General features: G+C 33.2%; 1 protein-coding gene across 1 annotated transcript in view; it reads left to right on the top strand.

Annotated features, from left to right (window-relative positions):
• The window catches only part of LOC149416949 (cell adhesion molecule Dscam2-like), a 546393-nt gene that overhangs the window by 487007 nt on the left and 43216 nt on the right, over positions 1 to 16170 (top strand). The window contains exon 9 of the mRNA XM_089641351.1: positions 15693 to 15792. Within this exon, the coding sequence (XP_089497477.1) occupies positions 15693 to 15792 (100 nt within the window). The remainder of the gene's footprint in view (positions 1 to 15692; positions 15793 to 16170) is intronic.

The raw sequence follows: 16170 nt of genomic DNA, 5'->3' as shown, positions 1-16170 counted from the left end.
CATCACTGTCATTGGTATTGTTTCTCGTGTTCAACGGCTGTTATTATCAAGTGTATCAAAAAGCGTCTTCGCTCTTTCATACACACTAAATAATAATAGTTAAAAATGAGACGAATGGTGCCATACCATTTCGTTGTGATTGTAAAAGCCAATGTAGGTAGGTACGTACATTATTCAATGAAACTCGAATAAAATATTGCCAGATGGGTTTTCAAACTTTGACCAAGGATAAAACAGTGTTGACATATGGTGAAAATATGAATAATATTTTTTTTATTAAAAAGCAGAGTGTACATAACATTTTTTACTCCAAATGTGCTAAGGAATAGCTGGTTAAAGTTTGTCGGGTACGTGCCGATGCGCCCTGTATAATTGAAGAATAAAATAATACACAGAATAACACAGAAAAATAAAATGAAAACAATCACAACTAGGAATTAAACCCAAGATCTCTTGTCTTACAGGGACAGGGGTCTTAAACGGTGATTTAAATATAAAGATCTGGTTATCGTAAGATTATTATTAATGCGATCGCTAACTAGTTTATCATATTCTAACTAATGTGTATTCTCCAGTAAGCAACGTGTAAACCCTGTAACCCCTGGATTACTGACAAGCAACTACTCGGGTAGTTATAACAAGGTAATCGGTAATCGCATACTGTTGAGTAATCTGGCAGTATACAACAATGTCCCATTGTTATTGAATTATCGATTTATGTCCCGTTTCTCCAGCAGCCATTATTTCAAAAAGCCATTACCCGTATAACGCAGTGCAATTGCGTCCCCCGTCGGATTGTTTGTCGGTACTGTGGAGATATTAATACCGTATCCAATGCCCGGATGGTGGAGAATATTTGCAAAAGGATTTTATTTCTAATATCTGGTAAATTGCGCCATGAAGGGCAAATAATAAAACTGGTAATGTTATTGTAACAATGCATTCTCTGACGAAGAAATTGGAACGGTGTAATTTTTACTATTTACGAATGTTTTTATTATTTGCGCGAAGCATTATTTTTTGTTCGATAAATTGTGGTTTTAAATTGCAATGAAACAATAGATAAATATTTGATAATGTATTTAGTGATCATACTTAAAATAATAACAACAATATTTACAATTTATTATTCCCAGTGAGTTAAAAACCTCATTTCGGGAAACACAACATTAACATTATTAAAATAAAAAAAACTTATATATTTGTTTACATAAGAAAACGTATTTTAACGTAATAAACAGTGTACATAGATTTTAAAACAGACTAAACACAGTTAAATGGAAAATATGTCATAAATTCACTAAAACAAATAAACGCAGAAGTCCTTTTGGAGTTCCAAAGAAAGGATGTTTCACTCATTAATAAAACTGTTGAGGAAATAGCTTTTAAGAGCTCCTGCCAATGTTGTTTTGTTCATTGCTGAAAGTTTTAGGTTCATGGTGATACGTTGTATTTCTTGTATGTGATGTATTGTAATGAATGTACATGCATTGACTTTAAATCAAGCACAACTAATAATATTAACAAAATTGATACATACAAAAAAAAAATAACTGGATATTGAACCATTTTTTTCCTAAGGGACTTGCTCTTAAAATGTTTTAAAATGTCGTAAATCAACTTGGTTTGACTGAAGATTAAAACTTCCTCCCCAGGGACTGACCAAAATGAGAGAACCACACTATCACTAAAGCTAATTCCAAATTGGATGGTATCGAGATTTATTTCGTACATTACGTGCTTTAATTTTATATAACGTCTTCCAATTTCAGAGAAATGCGTGTGTGCGCGGGTTTTTTTGCATGAGTGCCACCAAATAGAAGAAAATAATGAAGAACGCATTTTCATCGACAACGAGTCTATCTGCACCGGGTTAAAAGCTCGATCGAATGTTGTTGGGTTAATTTCCACATCCAAGATTCTTTTTGTTTAATCCATTCGTTCTATCAACAAAACAATATCGAAATTTAAATAATAGCATAACCTATTTTCACCAATGCATTAGCAGGTGAATTACCCGTAAATTCCTACATTGGCTTTGTCGACATTGCCCTAGCAGGCCTAGATAATCGATTTTCCTTGCGGTTTATTTTAATTATTTCGGATAAACGTATTAATGAAATCTCAAATGTTTTAAATAAATCCTTGAGGATGCCACTAATTCATTGTCTATTAATATAAAATCTGTTGCTTACCGCTAATTTTGTAGAAGAAAATTGTTTTATAAAATTTTAAAACCGTTTTACATGAAATATTTTAATCGTCTGGTGCTGTTTTTATTAATATTACATATAAATAACTTACATTTGTGGGGATTTCTCTACAAATAGATTTTAGTTATACTTTCATCAAAAATCCCCCGTTAGTAGAGTCTTTTTTATTTATTTATTAATTTTCGGGAAATGGACAGTTAAGAAAAGGAAAAGTGCATCCTTATGATGCCTCCGTACACTCAGTGAATCAATTTTAAAGTATGAAGCTGCCTCTGCATAATTATTAAATCTTACAAATACCTTTGATAAAAATGTCTTATGCCGCCGTAAGTAAATTTTAATTATTAAAATAATAATTTGCGGCACGAAGATACTCTCAGTATCACCATGGTGAAAGACTACCATTCGAAATCGAAACGCTGTCGGATATGGATTTAGCCGTTTTTAGGGATACCATAGTCTCACTGGCTCCAGGTGGCAGGGAGAATTTGGGACTTTTGTGCGTGTTCACATTATGAAATTTAAAAAAAAACATACGAATTATTTTGTTATTTAATCAATACATTAAATACTCAAAGAAATAATGAAAATGTATTATAAACGGCGTAATTTTACATTACAGCACAAATGCTTCATTTTTTTAGTGTTTCTGAATGGTGAACGGTTTTGGAGTGTGTATCGCACGCCCCGTTAAACAATCAATTGATTGACCTAACCGAACGTTTCTATTAAAATGTCAAAGGCATTATACATAAATATAAAAACGACGCGATAAACAAATACGCAGAATAGTTACAACTGGTTGTAAATATATACTCACCATAACAAATCATGACCCAGCATTTCAAAAATATATTCAATATTTATAAAAACGTTGAAGCAGCTTTTTCTGACTCATTTGCTAGAATTCCTCTTTACCATAATCAATACATCATAATATTGTATGTTCGTTCCCAACCTTCGAGTTGTAGAAAATATTTTTTTGCCCATTCGCTAGCTGACTCGGGAAAATTTTTACTAGTTGTAATTCTTCTCTGAGCCTTTCATTTGTAGTATTTGTATGGTACATAAGCTACTTAATAAATGTACCCAGCAAAAAATCACGTAAAACTTTTTCACTAAAAGCGTGGACTCCATTTTAATAAAATAAATATGAATTATTTAAAAATTTTACCTTCGTTTTCCAGAAAAAGTTTGCAATAGTTATATTTGATGCCTGAAAAAAATATGAATGACATTGAAAATAAATAATAAAAAACTGAAAATTAATATATGATTTGAGATTTTCACGGCCGCAAGTATTATAGTGCTTTATTTTCACGGCAGTAAGTATTATAGTGTTTTATTTTCACGGCAGTAAGTATTATAGTGATTTATTTTCACGGCAGTGAGAATAACAGTGATTTATTTTCACGGCCGTAAGTATTATAGTGATTTATTTTCAAGGCCGAAAGTATTACAGTGATTTATTTTTGGGAGAATTAAGTACATACGTTTCATTTTCTATGTATATTCTAGCATAGACCCGTGTAAAATCACGTGATATTATAATTATAGAAGTTGTGAAACTGAAAGTCTTTATACAAAATATTTGCCGCAGGATCATGGCTTTTCAATAGACGGTCATAAATTGTTTACCATTATAATGTTAGTAAACTTGATAAATTACGACACCTACCAAAAATTTCAACAAAAGAAATACACATTTCAATTGCATTATGAATTAATAAAATATTTTTCGTAAATACTCACATAATCGCTGCTCTGAATCCTTTCCGATATATGTTAGAATTTTCAAAATCAAAGCAAATCCCAGTTCTAGAGATTATACCCTGAGTTATGCTAAATATACATATTATCAAAAAGCGTAATTTTAAAAATCCATTTAGAAAACCTTATTCATTACGAGCACCCGCAAAACTGCCAAAGCAGTTTGTCAGCAGGTTAAATTCATAATATTAATTAAACACTAAAGCATGCATATAACGAGAAGCAACAATGTAGAACATAGATAAAGAATAACAATATTTCAGGTGACTACAACACAAATACATAAAATATATAGACAGCCAACATACTCAAAGGAGTCAAAGGCACACAATATTGGAACACACCATAGGCATATTTATTCAATTACATGCACACATACATGGATACTAATATTTACAAACAACATCAATATAAAAATCACTGACCATTTTTTAAACTTTCTTTTTAGTTCGGTGTTGCAAGTTGATACATCCGTTGCATCTTATATATAGAAGGTACAAGATAGGTAAATGTTCGTTGGCCATCTATAGCTATGAGATTGACAACTGTGATCTGATAAAAAATTGTACCACACACTAATAATTTACTATTGAGTATGGCATACCGATTCAAGCGACAATTTATTATTATATCCACAATGTGTTACAAATTATTAGCTTAGAAAAAATAAATTATTGACTTTCAGACGAAGGCGAGTTATTCAGCTACATAAGCTCCATAGCTCATGATGGATTTCGCGAAGTTGACTGAAAACAGTTGACCAAGAAGTTGAGAAACAAGAAGAAAAATTAGTAAAAATTTGATGACGCCAAAACTCAAATACAGGGTTTTCCAATAAGAGGTGTTATTTTGAATAGCCCGCTATTTCGGTAGATGTTACTTTTGAAGCTGTAATTTTTTGACATTTGACAAGTAAAAACTATATACTATAATCATTAATAAAAATGGAACGATACACGCTTCAACAACGCATTGAAATTATTAAAATTCACTTGAGTGAATCAAATGCAAATCATCTTGAGTGATGAGGCCCATTTCCACCTCGGTGGATTCGTCAACAAGCAAAATTTTCGCATTTGGGGCTCGGAAAACCCAAGATTTATTGTTGAAAAGCCTCTCTATCCTCAACGTGTGACTGTTTAGTGCGGTTTATGGTCCGGTGGAGTGATTGGACCTTACTTTTTTTAAATGAGGCTGAAGCCACAGTTACGGTGAATGGATTGCGCTGTCGAGAGATGATTAATGATTTTTTATGGCCGGAATTGGATGGTATTGATCTGGACAACGTTTACGTTCAACAAGACAACGCTACGTGCCACACAAGCAACGAAACCATCGATCTTTTACGATTGAATATCAACATAACACCTCTTATTGGAAATCCCTTTAGTTTTTTATTTCTTCTTTCTCAAGACATTGTATTTAACAAAAAATTGTTTGAATGGTCATAAAACTGCAATATTAAATCATTATTTCCCCACAAATAGCAACGCAGCGTTTCTTACCAAGCTCCGGAGCTTTTTATATCATCCGCAAAGGGGGAGAGAAGAGAACTGTTGTTCGTTTGAAGCGAGCTCGACTTGTTATTTATTTTACTGACGAAAACGATTTTCCGTGCAAACGAGCAGCGGCTGGGCTTGTTGGAACGCCCCGAGCTTGCAGCTAGCCTGTATTGCAGCCTGTAATGCAGCCGAATGCACTCCTGTTCCTGTCCCTGCAACGGTATCGATGCACTTCAATGCATTATTACTACTTTCGGGGTAGCTTTTAGATATTTGCACACTGTACAGTCTATATGGTTCTATCCTTTACCGTTACAGCCTTGGGCAAGTTGGGCCGCATTAGACCTGCAAGTCCACTGGAACTGCAAGATATTAAGCGCTGGAGATTTTCTAACGTTAATTCGCCAATGCTCGGTCAAAAAACCATACATCAGAATATTGACACGAAACCAGATGAACTGTTAACTGTTGCTTAAAGCAAATAAATGTATCCATATTTCGTTATTATAATCTTTTAGTTTTAAGGTTAAATAAAAAAAAATATTTTTAAAAAATCATTAAATTCACAATGTATTATTCAACATATATTATATACTATTATTTGTGTTACTTTTAATCCATTAATAATGTCATAATTGTAAGTAATATAGATTCATCTTGTCGGAAGAGACGAGGTTATTTTCTACTTCCACAAATGTGATTTTTCCACAAAATGCAACATTATTGAGATGTTGCATTTTGCATTGTTGCAATTTCAAACAATAAATCTTAGTATGTATTTAAAATTTTATTCCGTTCTGCGTCATCCTGAGAAAATTACCTTCAAAGTTCGAACCCAAGTTTTGCATTTGTACTTCAACTTCAGACCATAAATCTTCGAACACATCCAAAATTAAGAGTCCGTTCGGCGACATGGATCCTGAGAAAAACTGCTTTGAATGATGGAACCCAGCTCTTGCCTGTGACAATTATGTTTTTTTTTTCCAAAATGCCACTTTACTGGGATTTTGTTATTGATAACTTCAACTTCAACAGTCAGTTCGGCGACATGGATTTTGAGAAAAACGGTTTTGAAAGTTTGAACCGAAGTCCGTGAGAATGGTGATTTTTCCACAAAATGCAACATTATTGAGAACTTATTATTGATTCAATTTTAAACTATAAATCTTAGTATGTATCTAAAACATCAGTCCGTTCAGAGCGATAGATCCTGAGAAATGTGCTTTCAAAGATTGAACCCAAGTCTTGCATTTGTGCCCGAGAGAGTGATCATTATTCCCAAAATGCAACATTACTGGGATTTTTTTATCGATAACTTCAACTTCAAATCATAAATCTTCGCACGTATCCAAAATTTCAGTCAGTTCGGCGACACAGATCCTGAGAAAACGGCTTTCAAAGTTCTAAGCCAAGTCTTGCAATTGTGCCCGTTAGAGTGGTGATTTGTCCACAAAATGAAAAATTATTAAAATTTTGTTATTGGTTCATCTTGTCCGAGTAACTTCCCGTCTCTTCACATCTAACTGAGCTATTCAATTTGTTCTGATTTCCTGTTTTTTTTTGTATAAAAAAAACCACCATAAAAGTCACCCGAGACCATAATTTCAATTACATTTTTTACTTCAAATAATGTCAGGAATCCCTGGTTCAAGTAAGTCAAGTACGTCCTTTAACACCCTGTATATTAAAACGCCAATAGAGTAAAAAATAAATAATTTTGCCATCTCCAAAACTGGCAGAATACTAATTATGAAATTCAAAGGGTTTCAAATAAATTTAAGTGTTTATTCAAATTATAAGAACCCAAAAAGTAAATAATGCTTTCTTAGTTTAAAAAAAAACATTTCCTTTGGTAGCTTTTTAAGGAAAACAGTTAATTTATTAGTTATATTATCTAATTATATAGAACATAATACGTAATTTATTTGACCTTCGGAAAACTCTTATAGATTTCATCATTTAAACTTAACTATTTTAATGTAATAAAATGATAGAACAAAGACATGTCAACATCAAAACTTTTTTCAATACCAATAAAATGCAAAAAAAAAATTATGAAAACAATGTGCTACAATTATCCCCGTGGTTCAACTGACCCCCGAAAAATGTATATTGAAACATTTTTATAGTAAAAATAGGAACTTTTTCATAGAAAAAATAGACACGAAAAATCGACAAACACTATTTTTTAAGTTATGTTATAAGTTGCCAATATCCACCATTAATCAAACATCCCTAAGATTACAAATTATAGAGGACACACCACCACATCGAACACGCAGCAGTATGCCATAAAACATGCCTTGGTCACTTGCAACCAGATGGATAACCTTATATGGTGATTGACGATAAACAGCAGAAAGCGCTAACGCAAAAATCATACCCGTAAAAGAAATGATTAACTATGGACGAGGGGGAAATAATAGGGGAAGACGGAGACTTATGTTGGGAGAGCAGTGGACTTCGGTTGGGGGAGTGAGGAGACGAGCCGCCGTCCGCTGTCTGAATGATAACCCACACAATTTTCAATTCTGAATGTTTGACTTACACCAGGGCAATACTAAGAGCATCTTCCATTGTGGAAAATCCCGCAAGTATAGAATATATTATTTTTAATGAATTAATTACGAAAAAAACAAAATTCATCAAATACTATTTATTTGCGCATGACTGGATTTGAACCCGTGACCTTCGGTTTGCTAGTCGAGAGCCTTACCCCTCGACCACGGAGGCCATCATATAATTGAACAGTGTTACGGACAGACGTGTACTCTAACTTATAAGAGCTGGGAGCTGTACCTACTTACATGAACTTTATAACAAACTTTGGATTAGTGTAGTACGGGGTCAATTGCACCGGTACAATCATATCCCCACCCGATCGTTTCAAGTTCACCCAAAATTTTTGTTATTCTCTACTAACGAACGCTTCAATACCCGTACTAAAATAAACTCATTTGTCCAAAGCAATGTATGGATAGAAAAAAGGTTCAAACACATGTAATGTTAAGCTATGAATGCATTCAAAATTTGCTTTTGTCGCTAAAAAATTTTTTCTTCGAATTTCAAACTTAAGGGTTCCACTGTGTTCCCAGGGCCACTGGCGACATTTCTGCACGTGTCAGGGCCATCGCCTGTCGACGCATCATAAACGAACTCATTATAGTAATAGTGAGTTATTCGCTTTTTTCATTACTAATGACCAGTGGCTCGTAATTTTTTGGTGTACTATAGCACTAATATTACAAAAAAATGGCATTATTGATGTGGTTGTAGCTGAAAACATTACTTTTTTTTTTAAATTCGATTTTTCAATGATTTTTTTAATTTAAATCTCAGTTAGGCCGTGCGCCGCACGAATTTCCTGAAAATCTTAATACAAAAAATCGAATTTTCAAAAAAAAAATAAAAAATTGTTTTCACCTACAACAACAACATTATTACATTGCTACTACTACACCCGTGGTACAATTGTCCCCAGTCTCCCCTAGGATGTTTGATAATAGTTATAACCACTTGAGCGTTTGATTTTATATACAATATTTAATTAATATCATTCCCGAAAATATTAACACGGAAAAATGTGAATTGTTTACTGTGGTTTAAAGCAAGCGATCGCTCAAAACGTTTTTGCAAACTTGCCATAGTATGCCACAAATCGCTCGAGTGTTTAATCGTCTTATAAGCATAATAACTAACAGAATCAGTTAATGATCATTGCATATGTTAATGTGTCGACAGAGTTAGTTCTATTACCCACATGATGCTTTATGATTTTAAATAACAAAAATAATTAATATTATTAAATGTTTAAAGTTTTCCTAAAGGTCCCTTCTGAAACCGGGATTTGGAACTAAGTATTATTAAAATATGGTTTCAAAAAAAGTGTGTGTTTATTTAAATATTGTGGATTCACAAGCCCCTTAGTGATCATTCATATATTTATTTTGGGAACCAACTTTGTGACTGATGAGTGCACCCTTTAAAATTTCTCAACTTACTCAATTTCTAAAAACATAATAAAATATAAATACATTTTATTTTTTGTTAATTTATTTATTAATTAACACCCTTTTTCGGGGCTTTTACATATGAATATTAAGAAATATACATTATTTATTGTGCATAACTGAATTGCTTCATTGACAACATTTCATATTTGTTTAAAGATAAATTGAAGATGTCCACTGACTTGGTATAATTGTTTCCCTCCATTAGTATTTTCTGGGCAAAGTGGAATACATATGGTAGATAGTCTCAGAATTTCTGCACTGAAATAAATCCTGACTTCTAGTATTATGTTGTGGAATCAAAAATTTTAGAATTTTAGTACAGGATATACATGTTGTAGATTTTTTAAATGTTTTGAATGTCCAACTAGGAGGAATTCCCGTTTTAGGACAGTCAAAATTTGTACGAATTATCATTATTATCTTCTTATTTAAAATTGATACAATATTTTAGAAAGGTTTTTACTGCATGAAAAAAAGTAAGTACCTAACTAATACAAAAAAAAATCTGTGAAAAGTCTTAATAAATTATGGGGTTTCTACGAAATGACTTGCAGGTATGTCCTCTGGAGGCAGGTAAAGTGCCAGTAAAATGGTTCCCAGATATGGTTTCTAATGTAGCAAAATCCCCAACACCCCGGTCTGCGTCTGCACTATAATAACAGGCCGATAAAGTTATCTGCCGGTAATGTGGTTTTATCGGAAGGAATTACTATGGATATGAATTACTATGGATATCTGCCATAGAAATTGTCAAAATTCAAAGTTTATTTAATTTCCACATCGTTAACATTATTTTCCGAGATGCGAATGTATTTTGGTGGAATTCAATTAACTAAGTTTGTGGAAATATTTTCCTGAATTTTTATTTATTTTTTATTAGTTTCAATTGCAAAGTTTTTACATGATGTAGGAATAAAGTATACTATAAGTATAAATCGGTCGGTGGCCGAGTTGACATCGCGCTTGGGTCCCACTCAGGCGTAGTGTGTTCAATTCCTCGGCTGGCTAAGTCCTCCATCACAACACAAGCAAAATTTTAAGCTTACTGTGGTGGTAGTAGGAGATTTTAAAATATTTTCAGGTTATTCGTAACCTGGGAATGTTTGTCTTTCTTTTTAAATTACAATTACAAAAATTACAAATTACAAAATTCTAATTTTTCCACAGTCCTCTTCACTAGGGTTTTCTGTTCCGAGAAGTTCTGTCATTTTTAAGCTTTTGTTTTTAATTTCATGTTGTATTTACATCGTCTTCATAATGTATATATATGTTGAATATCACTTTGTTCTCTCAGCCATGTTTTACTTTTGTTTTTAAAATATTCATTTCCATTTTTTTTGGTTGATTTTGTAGAGCATTGTTTAATTTCGTAACATAGAATTCGAAAGTTTATTTGTATACCTACGTCATTATTCTATTAGGTTTAGATATTTCAACCTCCGTCACACCCAATTGACAATTAGCGCAATGTTGAATATTTTACAATTTAATGGTACACTCTAATCGTGAATTCTCCTCTGATCAAATCTTAATCATCCGTCAAACAAAACAGCATCATACGGGCATGCGCCTAGTATGGTAGTTGAGAAAATCACCAAAAAAATGACGGCTTATAAAATTTGAACCAACATCTGAAGCGGGCCGAAAACGGGTTGAGTACGATCGTTGATTTGATCGTCAGTCAAATGTATTGAAACACCCCAAACTTAGTCACGAAACAAAATTTTAACTGAGTCTGAAAGTTTGAAGAATGTAGTATAACATTTTTCAGCTTTGAAATTAATATTCGTGAAAACGAATTTCCTAATTCTCGTTAGGTGACAAATAGTTGTCTGTCGTCCAATATTCTTTATGAAACAGCTTTCAGCCTATCTTACAGTTAATGAGGATCAAACGGACAGCTGTCGCTTACATCTGTCTGTCGTTTATAATGTCATCCCTAAAAGATAAAGTTTGTGTTAAACAATTTAGACATTGTAATATTTATACTATTCAAGTCAAGTAATATTAATATTATATTATTAATATAAGACTTATAGAAAACATAATAAAGTTTTTTGTAAGTTAAAGTTGAAATAAAACTCTTTCGCAACAAGCTCGATGTCTAATTTATTTTAGTCGTTACTCAATAAGATTCCGTTATAAGCATTAAAAAAGAAGAAGATTAGTGAAGATGGTTTGAAGGGAGATATATAAATACGAATTATAGAGGGAGCGCGCAAATATTAAAAAAAAAAACTAATTAGTAAGCATAAGCGACTGTTGTGGAAATATTTAATAAAATACGGCTTAAAAATTTCTTGAAATTTGAGTTAAGTATCATTTAAAGAAACACAATTTTTTTCTTACTTATAACATATTAAATAGCAAACCATTTGTATTTTTTTATAATTTCCGATTTTGTGTTGAGATTTCAAATGAAAATTATCTTAAAAAAATGGTTTTAAGTACTTCTAAACTTAAAGTGTTAAAGGGAATTAAATTACGTGTCAGTAAAATTTGAATGCGGGGCCTTGACAATCGTGATGAGGTTGGACAGCCAGGATGCAAATGTCCTTTATCTTGTAGTCTATAAATCTACCATATTCTTCTTCCCATTTGTCTTGAAACACTCTCTTTTCCTTTAATTAAATTATATCGAAACAATTCTCAATAAGACAGCAAAAAATACTGTTGTATCCGTGTTCCGATTAATGTTCACTTGGGATAAAGCCACAACACTGTGACGCGTTCATCTTTGGAACTGTCAAACATGTATAAGTTGGCACAAGCAAAATTATTTGCGCGTGTTCTTCTCCCGCAAATATTTGTTTCTTTGGGAATACATCTAGTAGTGCAATAACAACACTCTTATACCAGATCTGATGTGGACCGTAATGGTAATCCTCTTCGGGTGTCATTATCAGTGAATTAACGTCGAAACGAATCTCAAGATATACAGAATGCATAGACTAAATAAGACTAGACACGGCATAATCATTTAAAAATAACCCCAACACAATTTTGGTTTGGTTCACGTGAACATTTATGAAAAGGCCCACGCTGTGTGTCGCGATGCAAAATGGGCACTGTGCATTGCGTTTTACCTTTTGTTGGTCTAGAGTAAGCTATTTTGCTTCTCAGCTATGCTGGGCAAGTTCATTTTTTCAATCACAAAAATAACCCAGTTCCAAATATTTAAATTTGAATTATGTCCATATTAAAACACCTATGACAACAAATTCTCCGTGGTTTCGCTGACGAGTTTGAACGCTTGTACAAGGAGTTTAAACAGAGTTGGGTTGTTAAGTTCATATCCATATTTTTGACGTACGCTACGTGGTGTTATTTTTAAAATGCATTTTACTAGACAGGGCTAATCTAGTGACAGAATGCCAAATTTTAAAAAATCATATTCCTTATAATATATGTGTTTAGGGCCGCACATAAAAGCTTGGCGGGACACTGGTTGAGTATGGTTGTTTTAAACTCTAGGACTAGCGATATACCTTACCTTCACCTGTCGATAACTCTGTCACTAAAGCCGTTTATGATCAGTAACTGAAAAACGCATCTCGACAAATCACAAGTTAAATTTATATGTTTGTCACTGGCCGGAGCCAATAGGACTATGACATTCCCAATTTAAGTATGTTGTAAGTGTGATGTAAGTAGATAGGGGATGGAAATGGGAAATAGAATTGTTGGAAAACTCAGATGTGTTTACTCAACACATTAAATTCCAATTTAAGCAACCATCGCTTACCTGGCAACACTGATAATATCTACCTTTCAGGAACGTGCTGAAAATATACATTTTTCTAATTTTCCCGCGAGATTAAATATACTTGCGATGCGCAATACAAAATACACTACCATGATCTGTAAGCAGGAACATAATTAAAGATACGTAGGTACTATAAATGTATATTACCTGAAACTCCTCGTACAAACTACCTAGGCAATTACTTTATAGCGTAAATATATACCATGTATATATGCACGAAACCCTATGTAGCTCTGATGACCTAGAAGTAATTTAATCTTCCTTTTTAATACGTTTTCTTTATAACCTTCTGTACATAAAATAAGAAGATAAAATCGTGAGCGCACACGGAGCGCAGAACGTAGCCAGAACTAATATTTTCTTTAATAACATTTAATCCAAGCTTTCCCGGACGCAGGCATCCCGTGTCCCTCTCCCCAGACTTCCCCAGTCCCTGGGTCCTTGGTTGCCCAGAAATTCAGTTCCCCACAATACCAGTTCCCAGTGGTGAACAAGAACTACGCTGGGAACCGGATGCTGGTTCCTCTGGGGAATAGTTTGCTTCATTGCCGCTAGATGTCACGTAATCCAAGATGTGGCTAATTGGCTTGTTACGTTGTTATGTGTCAATCTTGGGATGACCTTCGTTAAGTCCTCGTTGTGGTTTTATTTTTTGAACCATAAAACATAATAATGCAAAAAATTACTACTGGGCTTTACTTGTAATTGAATGGTGGTATGTTCATTTGATATTTCCCTTATATTTCAATGGGAAAAATAACCCTTCCAAAGATTAGTGTTTCATTATACACTTGTTACTTTTTTATAAAACCACTATCAGTTTCGACACAAAATTTCTTTAAAACATGGAACACTTTTTTTTGATTTTCGCATTTTTTGTGACACCTCAAAAAAGCGCTCCTGTCTGCACAGTGTAAAGGAAGGGGAGTTATGTCGCCACCTGGTTGGGCAGTAGTTTTTTTGCAGAAAAGCTGTTCAAATTTACTAAATTAAATCCAAGCTATTGTTCCAGTCAAAATGTAAAACTAACTCATGCAATTCAAAAGTTATTTTTTTCATTAATATTAACTTTTTTAATGAATACACGAAGCAAACCTTTTGTGAAAGAACCTTTATTTTATTTTTACTGTAATAAAAGTCAGTCCTCAGCCCAAAGATGCCACAAACACAATGGTTGATAAAAATGATCTAGGAAAACAGAAAAGCTAATAGCGAGTTTACAGTTTGCAGTTATGGCGCCCACTCCACCCCCCTCCCCCATGTCGCGTGTGTAGGGTGGATTACTTGTGGCGGTGGGAATTTAATAAGGTTGGAATAAGGGATGGGACCTTCCCGGGACGTTCCCACGGGATCCCGGTTAAAAATCCAATTGGAAGCTATTCGCTAGTTCATAAACTGCATAGACTTTTAAATCTGTGATACTACGTGCAGTTTTATGGGCGGAACGTCAACATTCTACTTTCCACCCAGCATCGGCGGGGGCATGTTAAAATAAGCCCCAAGCTTTGCGGCGCATCCGGGAGCAGAGGAGTATATGAAATGTTTCTGGGGTTGTTTTTGCAGGGGTTTTTAATTAGATTGTGATGGAATATAACTAAATATGTTTTAACCTAATAGTAAAAGGACTTTTATGTCGATTTTTCGATGTTTTAATTTACAGGTATGACTACAAAATAACGGAGTTGATAGAAAGCCTTCAGGTTATTTATGTTTTTTCTTATGTCTTTTCCCGTAAAGCGTTGGCTATTTTCGAGGCAATCTTCACTTCGCGGGCTGCAACCTGAACTGCACAATCACGAAGGTTTCGATTATCGGTCAGGACATCTTGTATTTATGTCTCTTTGTGATGAAACCATTGTATTTGAACAATCTTATTTTTTATGTCTAGTGAAACACAATGTTAGGATTATTCTAAACTAGATTTTAGAATATCAGTTTTTAGTTATTAAATAAACGTACCACGCAATGTTTCATGTGATTTTTGGGTCTTCATATTAAATACTTGTCACTGTTTTATTAGTTTATTTAGACTTGATATACAGGAGACATTTTAGAGATGCGAGCTTGCTGGCTGACAATACCTACACACACTAATTTACAATAGACGACAATAATAATAGTGATGGCATTAACATCATTAACATAGTGATGTGACAATTTTGCTTCCTGTTGTGCCTACAAAGGAAATGATTAAAATGAGTGTAACGTTGCTCCTTTTGGAAATAACTAATTAATTAAATTAATCTAAAAATTTACAAGCAAAACTTATCAAATAATTTTATGTCTACTTCAAAAGAAATTGACACCTAATACTGTTATTTTTCAACAAATAAAACATTAGACCCAAAGCTTTTCTTTACGAAGATTAAAATGTTCAGACAACGATGTATTTATATTAATCTATCAAACTACATTCTCTTTGTTACAGAAAATTTCAACGTCGGATTGACTGGGACCAATATTGAAGAGAAAACGAACTTCCAGAACATTATTCTTTGCCCGTCAATACAGGATATCTATGCCGATGAGTAAGCAATGTTTGAATTATTTTATTATTGTTTACTGACATAAATTTCATATAGTCGTTCACAAATACTTAGATTAATAACGAGCAAGTTACACAGTGTTGGAAAAACTACCCGTATTTTCCTTGTTCCTAAGAATGTCATAAATTGCTGTGCTTTTAATTTGATTAATTTCCCGGCCTATTTTACTTCCATGTGAAATAATTGCTGTATTTTAAAACTAACAATCCATCATTTTATATCTATGATCGAATTAAAACAAGAATTTTTGTTGGTTGTTTCTTTTGTGATGTACAAAATTGAAGTCATCAATTATTAATTTTTCATTCAAATAATTAGGGTTATCAATGTAAGTTTTTTAAGTTGATTTTACCCACCTAA

The sequence above is a fragment of the Hesperophylax consimilis genome, chromosome 16 (assembly GCF_061612785.1).
Source record: "Hesperophylax consimilis isolate HC1 chromosome 16, BYU_Hcon_1.0, whole genome shotgun sequence".
In the NCBI taxonomy this organism is placed as follows: Eukaryota; Metazoa; Arthropoda; class Insecta; order Trichoptera; family Limnephilidae; genus Hesperophylax; species Hesperophylax consimilis.
Note: the sequence above shows the minus strand (reverse complement) of the source record. Positions and strands in the feature narration are given on the sequence as shown.